This window comes from Lithobates pipiens, unplaced genomic scaffold (assembly GCF_037356315.1).
Source record: "Lithobates pipiens isolate NorthernLeopardFrog02 unplaced genomic scaffold, aLitPip1_a1.2 Scaffold_25, whole genome shotgun sequence".
Classification (NCBI taxonomy): Eukaryota; Metazoa; Chordata; class Amphibia; order Anura; family Ranidae; genus Lithobates; species Lithobates pipiens.
In genome coordinates, this window is record NW_027507787.1 from 12,770,585 (window position 1) to 12,793,206 (window position 22,622).

Sequence of the window (22,622 nt, forward strand, 5' to 3'; positions counted from 1 at the left end):
ATAACAACCCCAAACACACCTCCAAGACAACCACTGCCTTGCTAAAGAAGCTGATGGACTGGCCAAGCATGTCTCCAAACCTAAATCCTATTGAGCATCTGTGGGGCATTCTCAAACAGAAGGTGGAGAAGTGCAAGGTCTCTAACATCCTCTAGCTCTGTGATGTTGTCGTAGAGGAGTGGAAGAGGAATCGAGTGGCAACTTGTGAAGCTCTGATGAACTCCATGCCCAAGAGGGTTAAGGCAGTGCTGGAAAATAATTTTGGCCACACAAAATATTGACACTTTGGGCCCAATTTAGGCATTTTCACTGAGGGTTGTACTCACTATTGTTGCCAGTGGTTTAGACATTAATGGCTGTGTGTGAGTTATTTTGAGGGCACAGCAAATTTACACTGTTATACAAGCTGTACACTCACTACTTTATATCCATATATACATATCCAAAAATAGGGTGGGTTACTTCCTCTGTTCCTCTATTTTTCAGGAGTTCAGTGTCAGGGTGGGCTCGTAATTTTCCACCAATATCCAATAGAAAAAACGACGGGACACGTTCTCCAATGCAAAAATGTTTTTTTATCTGATAGCTCTTCAAGGCATAACAATATAATGCATAATGCGCTACTGTACAGTTATGAGCATACCACATCAGGCTTTGTGCAATAAGATACTAACAACCTCATATTTTTATACCAACACCACAGGGTGTAGCCTCACAGGTGTATCCCATTAGTTCCATTATCACTCCAATTCTAAATGTAACCCCCCCCCCCCCCTGGGAGGGCATGTCCGGAATGGCACTGGGAGCAAAGGTGTAGTGTCTGAGCTCCCAAGCATTGGCGCTGAATCCTACAATTAATCGAGTGCAGACCCACACCTACTGAGGCTGTTTCCCCAGCCTCAGTAGCCTCTCCGGGGGATGCACAGGTGAAAATCCCAGGCAAAACCCCCAAAAAAGGCCGTAGCGCTGGACATCGCGGGCAAGGCCATGGCCTCGCATAAAACTCCTGCCTGAATGGAGAACCAGGCCTTGGACCCAAACGGCTGCCTGCTACGGCAGCCGATTTTAAAGCGGTCATGCAGGTCATAACTACCCTGACTGACAACGTTGATCGTATACAGGCCAATGTGGAATTCATCAGAAAGGACTTTGATACCTTCCGTGGCCGAATGACTGAGGTGGAACATAGGGTCTCCCAGACCGAAGACACGGTACGTAACCATGGGACTGACCTGCATACCCTAAAATCTAAAGTTAAGGCACTGAAGGCCCGGCTGAAGATGCAGAAAATCGCAATAGAAAGAATAATTTGCACATCTTGGGCCTTCCTGAAGGGGCTGAGGGTGCAGACCTCACCACCTTTGCTGAACGCTTACTACAACAACTGCTCCCCTCAGCACGTTTTTCTCAATTTTTTACTGTGGAGAGGGCCCACCGCATACCTTCCACCAAGGAGCACCGCCCCGCACTTTCATCTTTAAGCTGCTCCACTTCCGCGACCATGACCTGGTGATGAAGGAAGTGAGATCACAAGGTGGATTGCGTTTTGAAAATCAACTGCTGATCTTTCCGGATTATTTGCTGGAAACTCAGAGGTAACGGTAGTCCTACGATGCGGTGAGAGCCAGACTCCGTTCCAAGCATATCAAATATAGCATGCTGTTTCCAGCCAGACTGTGGGTGGAAGATGGAGAATCTGTCTGTTTTTTTACATCCCCCCGCCTGAATAGACACTCTACCTTGACGATAAGTATTACTGATGGCTACCTGTTTGCATGGGTCAAGACGTTATCTTCTAACACCTCTATGGCCTAGTTGGGAACCCTGTTTGGAGGTCAAACTATATTTATATAGCTAAGTATATAACTATATATACTTTTCATCCTCCTCCAACTTCCAGGGCCAAAGCTATCAAGTTTGGCAGCCCATGCAATGATACTGTTCAAGTTTGTACCCCCGGTGACTGCTGGGAGACTGCACCTACATATTTGATCCGGTCTCAAACAGACGACTCTGATCGCTGGACTGAGGATGCCGTTCCACACACATTCCCCCATTGAAGGCGTGTTTACCTCTGGTTTAGGTTGAGATCCTTAGCCTCCCCAAGGTTGGGACTGTGGCTGGCGGAGTGGGGGGGTGGGAAGGTTGGGACTGTTTTGTTACAATTTTTTTCTTTTATTGTATTTTTGCAAGCAATGTATTCATCTATAACCCGGGATACCAGGGGTTGCATACTCTGTCATGTGAGGCCATCCTGGGCCCAGTGTGGATGTTGCAGCTTAAATTTATAATACCAGATGCCTATGACTGAGTGAATCATAGTATCGTGAAACACCAGCAGCCTGAATTCCTCTGTGAAGAGGTCACTGGTCTTCCAATTTCTCAATACATACCTCCCCCAGATTTGTATTCTACAAGGGACTCACTTAGTGGGCAGTAAACTCTTGAGTCTTAAAAGACTCTAGGTAGGACACCACTACCATTCCACATATACCAATTACTCCCGAGGGGTCAGCATCCTAATTCACAAATCCCTCACATTTAGACTGATGGTGCTGGAGCTGGACCCAGACAGCCAGTATATTATATTGCATGCTATGGTGGACAGATTAGAGTTGGTGGTGGTGGGACTGTATCTACCCCTAGTCCTCCATGAGATTACTCAACCAATTGATCTCCAATATTGCTGCATGCACTACAGATAATGTGGTGATTCTTGGAGATTTCAACACGGTACCGAACCCTGGGATGGACAGACTATCCGCCTGGGTGTGCTCATCCTTGGAGCTGCTTTCCTGGGCGGAAGCCTATAACTTGACTGACATGTGGAGATGGCGCTATCCCCATCAACGAGCCTACACATGCCACTCCTCTACACTTTTCACACATAGACCTTGCCTATGCTGGGGTGTCTGTCCTTTCTAGGGTTCGGGACATCTCCATTCTTCCCCGCGGCATATCGGACCATCCTCCTCTTGCCTTAAAGTTGAGCGTGTCATCCGCACACGGGGACAGGTTGTGGCGTTTGTCCAGATTTTGGTTATCAGACTCAAGGGTCTCTGAGCCATATAGATCCGAGGTGTTGCACTACTGGCAGGACCGTGACCACTCTGTATCTTTGACCACATCCTGGGATGCTTCAAAGCCTTCTCCAGAGGCAGCCTGCAGTCACATATCCATAGGATCAGCAGAGATCTGAGTGAGAACATACTGAAAGCAGAGGAAAGGGTAGATACACTTGAGGTGGAATATTCTGCTCCCAGGGTATACTCTGATTTTCAGGCAGCATTGAGGGATGTCCTTCTGCTCCGAACATCTGCCACTAAAACCAAGTTTCTACATCAATCCCAACACATATTTGAACATGGGGAAAAAACAGATAATATGCTGGCGTGGATGGCTAAGGAGAGCTCCTCATCTGTGACTATATCCGCTATATGCAACTCTGATTGTTCGCTACTAACTGACCCTACTTCCATTAATGCCCGATTTGGATCCTTCTACCAAGAGCTATACAGCTCTCGAACGGTAACCACGGATGTGGAGCTAACAGCTAACCTGGAGGAAATAGAGATGCCTTGCTTGACATCTACCTTCAGAGATGCACTTGATAGCCCTATTACGCTGGAGGAGGTTCAAAGGGCAGTGGCCTCTCTGCAAAATGGTAAAACTCTGGGTCCGGATGGCATCCCTGCTGAACTCTTTAAAACATATGTGGAGGAGTTGCTCACCACCTTCAGGCTCATGCTCCAAACAGCCATGGAGGAGGCGTGTCTCCCCCCAACCATGACTGAGGCGATCATTGTGGTCACTGTGCTGGTGCATGCAGATCAATCTGGATTTATGCCAGATAGGGGAACTGATATCAACATCCAACGCCTCCTCACACATCTCTCCAGGGCAGACGGGGATGGTCCTGAGGTGGTGGCCTCCCTAGATGCCAAGAAGGCCTTTGACTCAGTGGAGTGGCGGTAGATCTGCGCTGTCTTGTGGTTTGGATTTGGCCCTCGGTTAATTAGATAGGTTCAATTGCTCTATCACAACCCCACGGCCACTATACGTACTAATAACTCACTGTTACATAGTAGGTGAGGTTGAAAAAAGAAACAAGTCCATCAAGACCAACCTGTGTGTGTGATTATATGTAAGTATTACATTGTATATCCCTGTATGTTGTGGTCGTTCAGGTGCTTATCTAATAGTTTCTTGAAACTATCAATGCCCCCCGCTGAGACCACAGCCTGTGGAAGGGAATTCCACATCCTTGCCTCTCTTACAGTAAAGAACCTTCTACGTAGTTTAAGGTTAAACCTCTTTTCTTCTCAGAAATGGAACGAGACAGGGATGTCCCCTGTCCCCTCTTTTGTTTATCCTCTCATTGGAACCATTACTTTCCTCAATTAGAAGAGACCCAAGCATTAGAGGAATTGAGATAGGTAATGAGGAGCACAAACTCGCGGCGTTTGCAGACGACGTGCTTTTTTACATCAGTGACCCCTGGAATACTATGCCCAATTTGTTGAAAAGTCTGGAAAAATATGGGGAAATCTCAAATTTCAAAATAAACTTAGCAAAATCTGAAATATTAAACATTAACTTCAAAAAAGAGGAAAGGAGAATACTGCAGCAGAAATATGGGTTCCCGTGGAGGAAGGAGTTAAAATATCTAGGAATTAAGCTAGCAAATTCCATAAATAAGATTTACAAAATAAACTATATCCCCTTATTAAACGAGATTAAAAAAGATAGTAAAGAGAACATAAATAGGCCCCTCTCGTGGCTAGGGCGTGTAAACACGTTCAAAAGGATGAGCCTACCTAAGATCACGTACAAGTTCCAAATGCTCCCCATCCCCTTACCGCAAGTATTCTTTAAGAAAATAAAGTCTTTTCTGAAGTTTGAACTTTATATGGAAAAATAGGAAACCTAGAGTCGCCTACTCTGTATTAAAGCAGGATAAAGAACATGGAGGTTTAGCAGTCCTTGACATACAAAAATATTATAATGCCGTGGTATTGTCCTGGATTCCAGAATGGGTTAAAGAAAAAAAAGAAAAAGGTGGGTTAGTATAGAAAAAGCACTTAGTAAGGGTAGGTTGAACACTATAATATGGAATCCCCCCAAAGTGAGAGCACTAGATAATTATACTCATATAATGACACGTAACACATTTAATATATGGGATAAAGTATATAAAAAATTAATTGGGAAATATAACTCGCCACTGATAGGACTATTTGAAAATGACTACTTTGCACTTGGGAAAAAATCGATAGGGGGAGGGTGGCTAAAAGAGGAGAAGGCACAATTGAGGGATGTGATGAGAGGGGGTCAAGTATTACCACTAGATGAAATAAAAAAAAAAAAGGAATTTAGGAAAATGAATGAATGGCGGTATTTACAGTTATGCCACTTTGTAAAAAACCTACCTCAGCCTATGAGAACAAATGAGGAATTGAAACCCTTGGAAAGACTATGCATGTTAGAAAACACCAAGAACATGTTATCAAAAATGTATAATTTACTTTTAAAGATGGATGAACTGGAGACTCCGCCATTCATGAATAAATGGGAGAGAGACTTAGGCACACATATGGAAAGGGATATTAAAAAGAAAATATTAATACTAACCCACAGCTCGGCAGTTGATAGTTGCACTGCAGAGATGAACTATAAGTGTTTATCGAGATGGTATGCTACCCCGGATAAAACAAGTAAATTTCAAGGGAAACCCCAGCAGGTTGCTGGAGAGGGTGCGACGCAGTAGGCAGTATGGGTCATCTATGGTGGGGCTGCCCTATTATTAAAGAATACTGGGAAAAAATCTCCAGATATATTAGAGAAATCACTAAAAAGAAGATAGAGAGTGACCCATGGGTCATTTTGCTGCATGGTGCAAAGGAGGGCATTGAACAATACAAGGACTCTTTGGTGCCTCACCTTTTGAATGCAGCAAAGAGACTCATACCCAAAAAATGAGGAGTGGCAGGGAGTCTAACCGAATGGGAATGGGTAGACGCAGTTGAGGAAACCTACAGAATGGAACACATGAAGCACCATTTGGAAGAAAGAAATTAAGCGATAAGAGGAAAGTGGGAGTGTTGGAGGAAATTCAAAAGATCTGGGTACTTACTATGCCGAAATGAGAAGGTCACAGGAAATGGATAAATAAAGAACCAACATCATAAGACAAAGGAGCTAGATGGCCGCTCAGAGGTGGGGGGAGGGAATGAGGGGAGGGAATAGTGGGAGGGGGTGGGGGGGGGGATTTTTTTTATATATATATATATATATATATACAAATAAACAATAATATGTCTTAATAATAAATCCCCCCCTTATATTTGGGGAATATAAGTTATATCAAGGCCACAATGATGTGAATTAAGACGAGACATAAGGGATATCAAGGTGACCTGGGTCTCTGGAGTTTGAAACACTGAGGTGGCAAGCAAAAAACAAAAAACAAAACAAAAAGAAAAACCTCTTTTCTTCTAATTTTAATGAGTGGCCACAAGTCTTGTTAAACTCCCTTCTGCAAAAAAGTTGTATCCCTATTGTGGGGTCACCAGCATGGTATTTGTATATTGAAAGCATATCCCCTCTCAAGCGTCTCTTCTCCAGAGGGAATAAGTTCAGTGCTAACAACCTTTCCTCATAACTAATATCCTCCAGACCCTTTATTAGCTTTGTTGCCCTTCTTTGTACTCACTCCATTTCCAGTACATCCTTCCTGAGGACTGGTGCTCAGAACTGGACAGCATACTCCAGGTGTGGCCGGACCAGAGTCTTGTAGATCGGGAGAATTATTGTTTTATCTCTGGAGTTGATCCCCTTTTTAATGTATACCAATATTCAGTTTGCTTTGTTAGCAGCAGCTTGGCATTGCATGCCATTGCTGAGCCTATCATCTACTAGGACCCCCAGGTCCTTTTCCATCCTAGATTCCCCCAGAGGTTCTCCCCCCAGTGTATAGATTGCATTCATATTTTTGCCACCCAAATGCATTATTTTTAATTTTTCTACATTGAATCTCATTTTCCATGTAGTTGCCAACCCCATTAATTTGTTCAGATCTTTTTGCAAGGTTTCCACATCCTGTGGAGAATTCATTGCCCTGTTTAGCTTAGTATTGTCCGCAAATACAGAGATTAAACTGTTTACCCCATCCTCCGGGTCATTTTACAAATTAAATAGGATTGTTCCCATCACAGAACCCTGGTGGACCCCACTACCCACCCCTGACCATTCTGAGTACTCCCTATTTATCACCACCCCCTGAACTCGCCCTTGTAGGCAGTTTTCAATCTGGTGGTCTATGCCAACGGACCTTAATTTGTACAGTAAATGATTATGGGGAGCTGCCTAATAAATTACTTTAAAAACCTGTGTAGCATGTTTTATTTTTGACACTTTTTTCAAGGTGAATGGGTAGAGGTACGATGTACCATACTCATTCACGTAGGGTGGGGGCCGGGATCTTGGGGCCCCCTTATTAAAGGGGGCTCTTCCGATTCCGATAAGCCCCCCGCAGACCTCAACAACACAGCCAGTGTTGTCGGGAAGGACCCTTGTCCTCATCAACATGGGGACAAGGTGTCTTGGGGTGTGGGGGCGCACCTACCCACCATGTTGAGGGCTTGCGGCCTGGTGCGGTTCAGGGGGGCGCGCTCTCACTCGTACCCACCCCCTTTCCTGACCGGCCAGGCCGTGTGCTCGAATAAGGGTCTGGTATGGATTTTTGGGGGGACTCCATGCCGTTTTTTTGGCAAAGAGGGTTCCCCTTAAAATCCATACCAGACCGAAGGGTCTGGTATTGTCCAAGGGGGGGAACTCCACGCCAATTTTTTTTCATTTTGGCGGGGTTCCCCTTCATTCTCAGCACACAAATCGCACTGCAAGTCGGATCATGATGATCCGACTTCTGGTGCGACTTCTATTCAAATCAGTGGGCTCCCAATTGAACCATTGATTTTGAATAGAGACACCGAACGAGGCTTAACGCTCTTTTTACAGCATTAACCTTCGTTTAACACCTTTTACCGGTGTCTGCCGTTTCCAGTACTGCTCTTGAATTTGATTTTTTGGTGTTCAGAAAACAGTCCATAAACTCCACTGCTGATAAACGTCCAACAACGTCCATGTGTGCATGGACACATAGGATAACATATAGTGGAGTTTATGAGCTTTTTAAAAAAACGCCCAAACTCCAAAAATGGCAGTTTATGAGCTCCAGTGTGCATGAAGCCTAAAGATTTGAATAAACATTTTTCTTGTTAAAAAATTAATAAAAATGTAATCCTCCCCAAACTTAAATCCTAATACAAACTAAATCTAAACATTACTAGTGTATGCCCATTACTCATCTAATTATTCAACTCCTGGTACAGGAGGAAGAATCGGTCCCTGTACATATTTACACTACAGATTAGTCAATCATCATGGAAGGATCAGAAGAAAAACAGAAAAAAAACAAATGAAAACCAAATCTCTATTTCTCTTTAGGCTGTCAGCCATAGTCCATCTCCAAATACTTTTCCATATTTCCTGTCCTGTGTAATTCCATTAAAACTCTAAAGAAGCATGACATTTACCTTTCACAATCTTCATAAAAAAAGGTATAAATCATAATCCCTATTCATTCCCTCAGGGTGCAGGGACCTTAATTTATTTATCCACCATACTTTGTTTCAATTTTAAAATCCTGTCACCCCCTCTCCGATCTCTGAGTATTTCCTCTAATGCCGTGTTCACACGACCGGACTTTCCGGCAGACTATGATCTGATGGTCTCCAGACAGACTTTCAGCGGAGTTCCGACAGACTTTCCAAATGAATGGACTTGGCCACACACAATCACACCAAAGTCCGACGGATTTGAACGTGATGACGTACGACCGGACTAGAATACAGGCATACCCCACTTTTAAGTACACAATGGGGTTTATTTACTAAAGCTGGAAAGTGCGAAATCAGGCTCACTTCTGCATAGAAACCAATGAGCTTCCAGGCTTTATTACCAAAGCTTAATTGAACAAACTGGGGTTATAAGCTGATTGGTTTCTATGCAGAAGTGAGCCTGATTTTGCACTTTCCAGCTTTAGTAAATAAGCCCCAATGCGTACTTAAAAGTGGGGTATGCCTGTAAGGAAGTTCATAGCCAGTAGCCAATAGCTGCCCTATCAAAGATTTTCATCCGTCAGACTAGCATACAAATGAACTTATTTTTCGATCAGACTCAAGTCCATCGAAAAGATTTAAAACATGTTTTAAATCTTAAGTCCGTCTGATTTGTAGACAGCAAAGGTCCGATGAAGCCCACATACGTTCGAATTGTCCGGCGGATTCATTCAAAAAGTCTGGTCTGTCAAAAAGTCTGGTCGTGTGTACACGGCATAAGACCATGAATCTCAGATCCAAAACCTTGTGTAATAGAGAAAGAGACGGCGCCCTCTAATCACATCTCTGATGTGCCTTTACACCACTAATTTAATGTGAGTGTTTTTTAACCATTTTTAATAAATTTGAGTAACTTTACTGCTGCACTTAGAGGGCGCCGTCTCTTTCTCTATTCCATTGTTTCCTAGAGCTACTTCTTGCTTTAAGACTGGCAACCCTTTAGGGTACAGCCTGTACTGCTGATCCCCCTCACGGACCACTTTGATGATCTACATAGACCCTGAACCTTTCATCGTGGATACTGGTGTGTGGATATACTCAAAACCCACACAAAAATCGATATACTTTTGCAATATAAACACGATCAATTTTTTATACTAACATTCTTTGATCATACTATAATATTTTTGGGATCCCCAGCGAGCGCCATATTACCCTCCTCTGCTGTGCTACTACTATACCAAAACCTTGTGTCCCTGTTCAAGAAAATGCCTGGAAATCGCCAAACCTGGTTGTTTGTGCTTAATAGTGCTACGGTGCTGGGCAATCTTGTCTTTAACATATATTAAGTTGCAAGGACATGTTAAAATGTAAATTACGTGGGGGCGTGGCCTGGCTGAGCTTGATGGCGGTCGCTTGAGCTCTTAGCTCCGACATCCCGGGACGAAAGCTATTGTCTACCGCAGGTCTTCCCGCCGATGTTTCACATCTAACGATGGGTACAGCCTCCCGCACGTCCTCCGCATCTAGATCTCGCTCCCCGAGAGTAAATTCTGCCGGGCAACCGCCTCAAATCATCCCAGAGATGTTCAGGGCACAACGAGGAAACATGGCGCCTTCCCGCCACAGCACACCTCAGGCCGCGGACTCTCTCCCCCCCTCACAGGGGTCGATCGTCTTGTCTGACAACCTTATAGTTGGGACCGCAGCAGCTCAGAGACCAATTGATCATCCCCCGCAGGCAGCTTCCTCGCCGCAATCGATCAGCATGAACGATCTCCGTTCCGTCGCCTCTGATATTAAGGACACACTATCGGCGGCCATAGCTGAACTCAGGGTTGACATCAGAGGCCTTTCAGATCGTATGCATACAGTGGAGCAGATTGCAGATCAACATGAAATATCGCTCCGCAAGACAACTAGGAAGCTGGATTCCCATACTCTTCAAATGCGAGATATTCAACGACATTTAGAAGATTTGGACAACAGGGGAAGGCGTCACAACCTAAGGGTTAGAGGCCTCCCCGAATCGGTTGAAGCTGACCAAATCACCTCAGCAATCTCTTCCATCTTTAATGATATTATGGGAAGACAGCCTCAATCTAACATTGAATTTGAACGTATTCACCGCGCTTTAAGGCCGAAGGGAAGAGACAATGATCCTCCAAGGGATATAGTTTGTTGCCTGGTCAACTACCACCTCAAAGAGGACATTTTAAAAGCTGCCAGAACAAGGCAAGTCATAACTTTTGGCTCTACCCCTATCCAGATTTTTCAAGACCTCTCTGGTATAACTTTGCAGCACCGCAGGGATTTGCGCCCCCTGCTCGACATTCTGAAGACGCGCGGCATACCATACAAATGGAAGTTTCCTTTCTGCCTCGCTGCATCTGATTCCGGCCGTACTGCACACCTTAAAGTACCAGAAGATTTACCGAACTTTTGCTCGATTCTGAATATCCCCATGGTTGAGCTCCCTAATTGGTACGCCTCCTTCCGTCCGATGATACCTAGAGTGCCCAGACAACACGCGGATCCGATGGATACTCACGACACCTCCTTCCGAAGACGAAGATCCCCCTCGGGGCCCCGAGGGCGGCGTCCGCCTGATATTACCCGCGGAGATCACAGTCCCTCATCCTCTCCGCGCGCCCGCCGGGCACGAAGAGAATACTGAGTGAGTTGTCATCCTTTACTCATCGCCTTATCTTTCTGGTCAGACTTTTACACCTGGTTGTGTTATCAGTTACCTTCCTGCCAGAATGACCTGTCTTCTCTACTTGTCACAACCCGCAGTGAGTTACTAGTTGCCATCCGTTCCTGTTACATCGGTTCTTGTTACTCGATTTTTTCCCTGTTCTGCTCTTCGTTTCGGTATGTTGGCGGTACACGAAAACTTTTAGTCCTGCAGTACACCTACTCCAGATCGGATACAGACTTGGTCCTCCCGTGTCCTTTTAGTTACTGCTCTGGTATTGACTGTCCGCTCTGTACTACTTCCTCGCAGTGCCCTCGGATTTGTATTGCTTTCAGGACATGACTTTATACGATCACTCATGCACTACTAGAGGAACTTTTGGATCCAGCCTTACTTCGGGACGCCGTTCGTTACCGATTACAGACGAGTCTGTTCCCAGCCATCCCACTCTGGATGTTTACTTGATCTCCTTCTATACGCTTCTCCCTGTACTATCTGGCATGTGTACCCTAAGCAGACTGATCGAACTGTCTTCTTCGCGGAACTATTGATAGCTCTGTATCCTGGAATCCTTAGTCATTTCCCGAACACGCTTGTTTAAACCCCCCTCAGTGACAATGCCGGACTGCAGATGATTTCTACTCGCAAGAATCCACACTGTGCACTCGTTACATCAGACTGGTCTTCCCTTCTTTTATTTTATTTTCACAGGCTCTCCAGTTGATAAGTATTGTTGTCCTGATTTATAATTGTTATATTGCGGTACTATCATTATGTATCACGAGCTTATTCTCTACATTCTACCATTTGCTGCGATCGACTCCGGAAGACGACTATTTACTCATATGTCGCCTGCGGACTCGGACGTACGCACCGAACAGCTTAAGGTTTATAATTGTTGATTGTTCGGTCGTACCTGTGGACCCTGAGTTGGATTATTCACAACTTTATATATATATGTAATTGACTGTTCCCCTGGTGTGCACTGTGTTCTACCACGAACCACAGCTGCTTTGTTTACTCACACATCAGGACCCTCTGTTAACTGTTATCCCTTAGTTAGTCCTTTTAAATACTCACCAATCATACCGTAGACCTGCTCCCATCACGCACGTCTTATAGTCCTGGGATGTCGTGAGGCCGTCTAATCGACTTATTTTTCTTATTTTTGTGTGTGATCCGTAGTTGGGCTGAGACTTGGCCAACCCCACTGTAGGGTGTCGTCTGGGATTCCCTTCGTTTAGCGTTGGGACCCCCTGCCTCATCCTACCCTTCTTTGTTTTTCTCGTACCACCGAATAAGTGGTCTGATTCCCTCTGCCCTTCCACCCCACTCATTCCCTCTCCATACACGTCCTTCCTCCTCCCACAGCACTCAATTGGCCCCTTTTGCACTCAGATCCGTTCTAACTACTGTTCGGACTGCTCCCACCTTCCGGACTTCCCCCCCCCACCCTAACTTCCATTGCTTTGTTTTGATTTACTTGCTCCTCTCTGAACATGTCGGAAGCACGTTCTTCTCGAGACGATCGTGCTTCTCCACCTGATTTCACAGCCGGTACAAAATTCTACTCGATCAATATTAGAGGTTTAAACACTCCCGAAAAGAGATCAAAATTTCTTCTTACCTTACATAGAGCACGCGCACACATAGCTCTGGTCCAAGAGACACATTTTAGGACTGATTCTATACCCAAGCTACATGACACAAATTATCCGATAGTATATCATGCTACTACGGCGGAATCGAAATCTAAAGGAGTCTCTATCTTAGTTTCTAAACGTTGTCCTCTCACGGTCACGGATGTCCTGTCGGACCCGATGGGCCGATATCTCTTCCTCAAAGGATATCTGCACAATAGACCTGTTACTATAGCTAACATTTATGCTCCAAATTCTAGACATGTTCCCTTCTTCCGAGAGGCACTCTCTCTACTCACCACTTTTCAACACGGGATGCTAGTCCTGGGGGGAGATTTCAATATCCCGCTTTCCCCAGACATCGACACGTCTAATGGTTCCTCTTGTATCACCTATAGAGCTTTAAGGGCCATCAAAATGGAACTCCAATCTCTTACGCTACATGACACATGGCGTATGTTACACCCAAGTACTAAAGACTTCACGTTTTTCTCCCCACCTCATAATAAATATTCACGCATAGACCATTTTTTTCTTACACAAACCGATGTGCGCTGCTTGATGCAAGCCACCATAGAACCGGCATTTCTCTCAGACCACAATCCGATTACTATCACCCTTAACCTGACGACTACACCCCCACGTCCACGGCTGTGGAGACTCGATGACTCTCTACTCCTAGACCTTGATCACAAACAAGCCATCCTGGAATGCTTACAAAATTATTTTTCAGACAACTCCGGTGCTGATTCCTCTATGGAAACCATATGGGCTGCGCACAAATGTGTAGTGAGGGGATTGCTTATCTCATTAGCTGCTAAGCGGAAAAAACTTAGAGAAGCTGGTATTACAGAGTTACACAGTCGCATTCGCACGTTGGAGCGGGCCCATAAACGTACCCTTGCATCCTCCAGTCTCACCGACCTTACCACAGCAAGGGAAGAGCTTTTGGAGGAATTGCAATTGTCATTTAAACGTAAATTTGCTCTCACACACAAACTGTTTTACGAATTCGGAAACAAGGCTGGCAAATTTTTAGCTAAAGCTCTAAAGAATAAGAGAATGCTACATACTATACATAAGATTGTGACCCCTACTGGAACTTCTGTTGTAGCACCCGATGCCATAGCAAACCACTTTGTTAGCTACTTTCAATCTTTATATAATCTGCCACGGGCTTCCCATGCTGCTAACCCCACGCCTCGAGCGGACATGATTCATGACTTTCTGTCAAAATATGCCCCATCCCCCCTGAATACCATTGACGCCTCTTCCCTGGAGGCCCCCATCTCGCTGCTGGAAATTAGGGAAACCATTAAGCACTTGAAATCCGGGAAGAGCCCGGGCCCAGACGGTTTAAGGGCAGCATACTATAAATCTTTTCTTGATCTGCTGACCCCACACTTAGCTAAGACTCTTAATGCCCTTCCTCAATCCACTAGGAACAATTCGGACCTCCTAGAAGCACATATTACTGTAATTCCCAAACCAGGAAAAGACCCTTCCTTAGTCACTAATTATCGCCCCATTTCTTTACTTAATGTAGATTTGAAAATATATGCGAAAATTTTAGCAAACCGATTGTCACCCCTACTCCCAGATTTGATTTCCAATGACCAAGTTGGCTTTGTCCCTGGTAGAGAAGCTAGGGACAATACCATTAAGGCAATAAATATCCACCACTGGCTCACCACGTCCCACTCGGAAGGCTTTTTTCTATCCCTAGATGCTGAGAAGGCGTTCGACAGGGTGGCCTGGGATTATATGATTTCCACTTTGCAGTATATTGGACTCCCTTCTAGATTAATACAAATGATACAGCTCCTATACTCAGCTCCATCTGCGAGGGTGAAGGTCAATGGCCACCTGTCGAACGCCTTCTCTATCACCAATGGCACACGTCAAGGTTGCCCACTTTCTCCGCTCATCTTTGTGCTTACCCTAGAGCCTCTCCTTAACATGCTTAGAGAAAACCAAAACATAATGGGGATATCGATTACTAATCATACGTACAAACTAGCCGCCTATGCGGATGATATTTTGCTCTTCCTTTCCAACCCGATCATATCGATACCCAACCTCCTACAAGATTTAGACTCTTATCATATCATCTCCAATTTGAAAATTAACTTTGACAAATCTAAAGCATTGCCGGTCACCCTGTCGGACCACCTTGTATCACAATGTAAAGATAACTTCCCCTTCCACTGGGAACGTAACACATTGACATACTTGGGAATTAAACTCCCGAATACGCTCTCCCAACTATATGACTGCAATTTTGGTCCAGCTCTCCTAAACATCCAAGAAGACCTCCTGAAATGGCACAGGACGTCTTTTTCGTGGTTTGGGAGGATTGCTATTTTAAAAATGAATGTGCTCCCAAGGCTGTTGTATCTTTTACAAGCTATACCCATTGATCTCCCTAAAAGATTCTTTAACGCTTACAAACAGATGTGCAGAGCCTTTATATGGTCTCATAGATCCCCTCGTCTAAGTTGGGCAAAACTAATTCTTCCTAAAACGAGGGGAGGCCTAGGTTTGCCGGACATTCGCACTTACTACCACGCTAACCTTCTACAGAGAATACTAGATTGGCATTTGCACCTTGATTCCAAAGCATGGGTCCGCCTAGAACAAACAATGAGTCCGCTCCCACTGATTAATCTACCATGGATTCCCAAATCGTATATCCCCGAGTCCTGCAAGACGCACCCTTTGATTGGACCCTCGCTTAGGACAGTTCACCAAACCTCCAACACTCTTGGCTTGCACCTTCCTAATGGTCCAATGACACCTTTGTCTAACAACCCGGCCTTCCCACCAGGTGTTCTGTCCACCGACCACTCGACTCCACAGCCCCAACCTTCTTATAGAGCATTCCAATTTTTTGGGCGCAAGATGCTGCTCTCTTACCCGGAGATGACAGCTGCATTTCCAGACCTACATTTACCTTTTTTTAAATATTTACAAATTCGACACTTTTTCTATTCCGCCAAGCCTCTTTCGAGTTGGTGCAGCGATTTGACCCCTTTCGAGAATTTATGCAATAGTCAGGAACCCCAAACACATATTATCTCTCAGATTGTGGCCCTACTCACTACAGACAATGTGTCGCACGCCCCACTAGACAATTGTGGGAGACTGAACTTTCTGCTACTTGGTCCAATAAAGACTGGGAATCTATTTACTACCACACACATAAGGGTTCCCTTAGTGTTTCCACACAGGAAAACAGATACAAACTGTGCTCGAGATGGTATCGCTCCCCCGATAAGGTACATAAGATATTCCCAGATGTATCCCCAGTGTGTTGGCGATGTGACTCAGCGGTAGGCTCCTTTCTCCACATATGGTGGGACTGCCCAGCCATACAAACATTTTGGAAAAAAGTTCACGACCAAATAACTCTAATTACGACTTATCAACTAGAATTCTCCCCAGCCCAATACCTCTTACATCACACTCCTATTCCTTTCCGCAGCTATAAGCGCTCCCTTGCTCTACATTTGATTAACGCAGCTACTCAGTGCATTTCCAGATGGTGGAAGTCAAAATCAACCCCCACTTTGGAAGACTGGTACCGACAGATTAATAGGACTGAAGAAATGGAAAGACTCATTTTTCAATCGCATGACAAACATGATAAATATACCCAAATTTGGTCTTGCTGGATACACTTTCGATCAACCTCTACGGCATCCCCTTTTCATTCTGACCGGAGACATTCTACACCTCTATGACTCCTTTACCGCTGGCACTTTAAGCTCCCCCCCCACCCCTTTTTTAGTCTTTACCTCCCTAACCTGCCCTCCCCTCTTATTTCTCCCTCATAACCCCTACATAAAAACTTTTTGCTCTTTCCTACCTTCATGTCCCTAATCCTTTGTAACACAAATTAAGCGGTTTATAACTCCATGCAGTGATGTTCAACAACCCTGTCATACCTCCGATAGGTCTCCTACAGTGTGTCTTTCCCATCCACAGCAAGTTCCCGTAAGGGGTGGATGGTTGAAAGATACACATAAAACTCCTAAGGGTAACCGGGTTCCCGAGATCTTCTTTGGTTCTTTAGTTATTTCGCCCAATGTTGTTACCCTTGACCTCCCTTTCCACATCCCACCTTGACCTGGCTTATATGACTCGGTTAATGTGGATATAAACATATGAACGCTTCTGATAATCATACTGTTTGCCTCCGATTATATTTCTTTACAAACCTGCTGTTCTTATCTGATGAATGATTTTCCCGACTATGATTGTACTTGATATATTGTTTGTATTAGTAATGCTTAAACTTGGTTGATATTGTATTGTAATACTTCTTATACTTTAATAAAATGTTTGAAACAAAAAAAAAAATGTAAATTACGTAGGTGGACTGACGTGTGTAAAGCTTTCACCATGACCCTCTCACCATTGTGTATAGTGATCACCTTTCAGTAATAAATTGTTGCACTGGATACAATTCAGGCAAGCAAAGTAACCCTTTCTTTTTTTGCCCAAAAATGGTGGTTTTACTTTCAATGTCCCTTGGCCTGTATTCCGACCAGGTTACGCATTATGCAAATTATGCATTATATTGTTATGCCTTGAAGAGATATCAGATCAAAATAAATGTTTGCATTGGAGGAGAACATGTCCTGCCGTTATATATTATATATATATATATATATATATATACACACACAGTATATATATATATATATATATATATATATATATATATATATATATATATATATATATATATATATATACACACATATATATATATATATATATATATATATATACATATATATATATATATATATATATATATATATATATATATATATATATATATATACACATGCACACATATACATACATATATATATATATATGTATGTATGTATGTGTGTGTGTGTGTGTATTTTTTTTTATGATCATTTACCATTAAAAAATCATAAATTTAGTCTTTTCCTTTTTTTTTTCCCTTTTGTAGTGAAAGTCTGGTCCCTGGAGACACCTACTCTAAGTTTATTGATTCTGCAGTTAAGCTGCATCCATTAGATCATGTGACATTCTACTGGACCCCGATACTATGGAACATCTTAAAAAAGCAGCTGGGAGCAGCCAGGATCGACGTGCAAACTGGAGAAGATGGAACCATGTAAGCCACGCACAATATTGTGCATCAGAGAGTAACCAGAGCTAATTGGGTTAGAGGCATCTGAAAGACAAGAAAACTTAAGCTGGCCATACACTAGTAGAATTATATTAAGAAAATTTGACAGAGCAGGAGGGGAAACCTTTCTCAAATAAACAAATTTCCAATAGCATATGTGATTTTGGTTTGTAAAAGTCCATTCTTTCCAAAATTGATTGTTTAGCAAACGAAGTTTTGAATTATTTTCAAGTTTCATTTGTCAAGTCATTAAATGACCTGAGAATTTTCATTCAAATGTTCATATGAACAATTGTTTGAGAATCTACTAGTGTAAGGCCAATTTAATTGCTCCATGAAGTATAAAGATGTTATGATTAAGGGGCCCAAAAGGAACAAAAAAGCCTCCAATGTAAAGCTCATAGAGCCTCCTTATAACAAAATGTATCTACATATCTTAATTCCATTACAAAACTCAAAACAGCTCAGAAGCTGATTGGCTACAATGCACAGCTGCACCAGTTTTTTCACTCTCCAGTTTTAGTAAATCAACCCCAGTCTAACATAATTTTTTGCTTATAAAATGTACATTTCCGATGCTTGTGTTAAAGAAATGGTTTCCAAAGGCCACAAACTGAAGGTTTGCTCCCTAATTCCTCCTTGATTTTCCACCTCCATCCTTCCTGTGTCATCACACAAATTGGCAGATCTTCCAGCGATGAGCTCTGAACCTTCAGGATCCATCCAAACTGCTGTAATTTCTGCAAGCTTCCAGCATGCATGAGGACAAAGGGGCACAGCATATCAATTACAGCATATTGCAATCATGGTAATTAGGGAATGAGGAAAGAAATACAAGACATTAGCAAACATTAACCACTTGACCACTGGGCACTTAAACACCCTTAATAACCAGACCAATTTTCAGCTTTCGGTGCTCTCACATTTTGAATGACAATTACTCAGTCATGCAACACTGGACCTATATTTTTGTCCTTTTTTTTCACACAAATGGAGCTTTCTTTTGGTGGTATTTAATCACCACTGGGTTTTTTATTTTTTGTGCTATAAAAGAAAAAATACAGAAAATTCTGTAAAAAAATGAATTTTTCTTTATTTCTGTTATAAAATTTAGCAGATTAGTAATTTTTTCTTCATAAATTTTGGCCAAAATTTATACTACTACATATCTTTGGTAAAAATAAGTACAAATTGGTGGATATTATTTGGTCTTTGTGAAAGTTATAGAGTCCACAAGCTATGGTGCCAATATCTGAAAATTGATCACACCTGAAGTACTGACGGCTTATTTCAATTCTTGAGACCCTAACATGCCAGAAAAGTACAAATACCCCCCAAATGACCCCTTTTTGGAAAGAAGACATTCCAAGGTATTTAGTAAGAAGCATGATGAGTTTTTTGAAGTTGTCATTTTTTCCCACAATTCTTTGCAAAATCAAGATTTTTTTTACTTTTTTTTTTTTCACAAAATTGTCATATTATCAGTTTATTTCTCACACAGCATATGCATACCACAAATTACACCCCAAAACACATTCTGCTATTACTCCCGAGTACGGCAATACCACATGTGTGAGACTTTTACACAGTGCGGCCACATACAGAGGCCCAACATGCAGGGAGCGCCATCAGGCGTTCTGGAGCACCCAGGACAATTCTGACATTTCTCTCCTACATGTAAAAATCATCATTTATTTGCTAGAAAATTACATCGAATCCCAAAACATTATATATGTTTTTTTAGCAAACACCCTGGAGAATACAATGGTGGTCGTTGCAACTTTTTATCTCGCACGATATTTGCGCAGCAATTTTTCAAATGCTTTTTTTTGGAAAAAAAACTGTTTTGTGCTTAAAAAAAAAAAAAACGCAGTAAAGTTAGCCCAATTTTTGCATAATGTGAAAGATGAAGTTACACCGAGTAAATCGATACCTAATATGTCACTCTTCAAAATTGCACAGGCTCGTGGAATGGCGCCAAACGTCGCTACTTAAAAATCCCCATAGGCAACGATTTAATTTTTTTTTTACTGGTTATATGTTTTGAGTTACAGAGGAGGTCTAGGGCTAGAATTATTGCTCTCGCTCTAACGTTCGCAGCGATACCTCACATGTGTGGTTTGAACACCGTTTTCATATGTGGGCGGGACTTACGTATGCGTTCGCTTCAAATTTATTGTTCATTTTACTTTATTTATTTTAGTTTGACATTTTTTTCCCCCCAAAAAAATTTTTTGATCACTTTTATTCCTATTACAAGGAATGTAAACATCCCTTGTAATAGTAAAAATCGAAAAACCGCGCTATTCACCACCGGGAGTGGCTTAAGCCAGACAGATAAAGATAAAAATAAATAAAAATAGAAATAAAACCTCTGTATAAATGTAGTAAGCCTGTATGTAAGACACTACATAGGCTGCTGCCGCCCGGAGAAAAGAGAATCCCTTAATGGGGTTCCTTTGAGAGTGGATTTGCTGAAATAGTGTCGGGTTAAGTGGCGCTGCCTAAAAACAGGTTTCCATTCCAAAGTGGACTCAAAGAGTATAAATGGATAAAAATAAATACAAATAAGAATAATAATAAAAATCAAGGTCTTTTTACCAAGAGCCCAATGGTGTCTATTGGGGCTCCATATTAGTAAACCCAGAAAACTAGAGGGAACCTCAACTTCACCTCTTGGTAAAAAGACCTTGATTTTTATTATTATTCTTATTTGTATTTATTTTTATCCATTTATACTCTTTGAGTCCACTTTGGAATGGAAACCTGTTTTTAGGCAGCGCCACTTAACCCGACACTATTTCAGCAAATCCATCCCTTGTAATAGGAATATGGCATGACAGGTCCTCTTTACAGTGAGATATGGGGTCAATAAGACCCACATCTCACCTCTAAGCTGGGAAGCCTGGAAAAAAAAAAAAGATTCTGGATTTGATCGTATTGGCGAGTCGGTAGAAGCACCGGAGGGCGGCGGGAGGGGGGGGGGTGTCTATGGCTGGGTATTGCAGGGTATCACCGACTATGGCTGGGTATGGCTGGGTATATCAGAGTATGGCTGGGTATCTCAGAGTATGGCGTTGCAGAGTATTGCGTTGCAGAGCATTGCAGGATATTGGAGGGTGTTGCAGAGCATTGCAGAGTGTTGCACGGTATTGGCGGGTGTTGCAGAGCATTGCAGAGTGTTGCAGGGTATTGGTGGGTGTTGCAGAGCATTGCAGAGTGTTGCAGAGCATTGCAGAGTGTTGCAGAGCATTGCAGAGTGTTGCAGGGTATTGGCGGGCGTTGCAGGGTATTGCAGAGTGTTGCAGAGTGTTGCAGGGTATTGCAGAGTAATGCAGAGTATTGCAGGGTATTGCAGGGTAATGCAGAGTATTGCAGAGTATTGCAGGGTAATGCAGAGTATTGCAGGGTATTGCAGGGTATTGCAGTGTAATGCAGAGTATTGCAGTGTAATGCAGAGTATTGCAGGGTATTGCAGAGTATTGCAGAGTAATGCAGAGTATTGCAGGGTATTGCAGAGTAATGCAGAGTAATGGCAGGGTAATGCAGAGTATTGCAGGGTATTGCAGAGTAATGGCAGGGTAATGCAGAGTATTGCAGTGTAATGCAGAGTATTGCAGGGTATTGCAGAGTATTGCAGGGTATTGCAGAGTATTGCAGAGTATTGCAGAGTATTGCAGAGTAATGCAGAGTATTGCAGGGTATTGCAGAGTAATGCAGAGTAATGGCAGGGTATTGCAGAGTATTTGCAGGGAATTGAGGGGTTAATTTTTGGTGAGCAGCGATGTGGGCACTGCAGATGCAGCCTACATCGCTGCTGACACCGATCTCTTCCCCCTCCGCTGTTCCGATCGGTACAGAGAGGGGGAGGGAGGAACCGGCGTCATAACATGACGCTGGTTTGTTTACAAGTGATCACTCCGTCATTTGACGGAGCGATCACGTGGTAAACGGCCGCTATGAGCGGCCGTTTACCGTGATCCGTGATGCGCCGGGTCCTGTGGACCCGGCGGTCACGGATGCTCTCGAGTGCGCACCCCAGGGGGCGCGCGAGATCGGAATTCTGGGAGGACGTCATATGACGGCCTCCCAGAGTTAAGAAACCGCCCTGAAGCCGTCATTCGGCTATAGGGCGGTTATTAAGTGGTTAATTACATAGAATTTGATGTTAAAGGATAAAACTTACCTTCATATAGTCCTTCTGCAGGACCTGTATGATGGCAGAGCAGGTCTCTGGAATAATGATTCCCAGAGCCTGGGGTGAGATGCATGTCGAGAACTTCAGGTCCTGAAGACTTCTCACTGTCACCAAGTACCGCAACGTGGCGATGAGCCTCTGCTCCGGAGTGATGGCTTGCCGCATGCAGGTATCCTGCCTGCTGATATAAGGGGACAGCAAAGCCAGCAGACGGTGAAAAACGGGGTCCATCATCTGGATATAATTCCTGAAATCATCAGGATTATTCTCCCGGATCTCACGGAGCAAAGGCATG

At 43.4% G+C, this 22,622-nt stretch overlaps 1 protein-coding gene across 3 annotated transcripts in view; it reads left to right on the forward strand.

Annotated features, from left to right (window-relative positions):
- Positions 1–22,622, forward strand: part of LOC143930105 (pancreatic lipase-related protein 2-like) — a 102,257-nt gene that overhangs the window by 75,574 nt on the left and 4,061 nt on the right. For all 3 annotated transcript variants that reach the window (XM_077454060.1, XM_077454059.1, XM_077454061.1), the window contains one exon: positions 17,947–18,114. In XM_077454060.1, the coding sequence (XP_077310186.1) occupies positions 17,947–18,114 (168 nt within the window). The remainder of the gene's footprint in view (positions 1–17,946; positions 18,115–22,622) is intronic.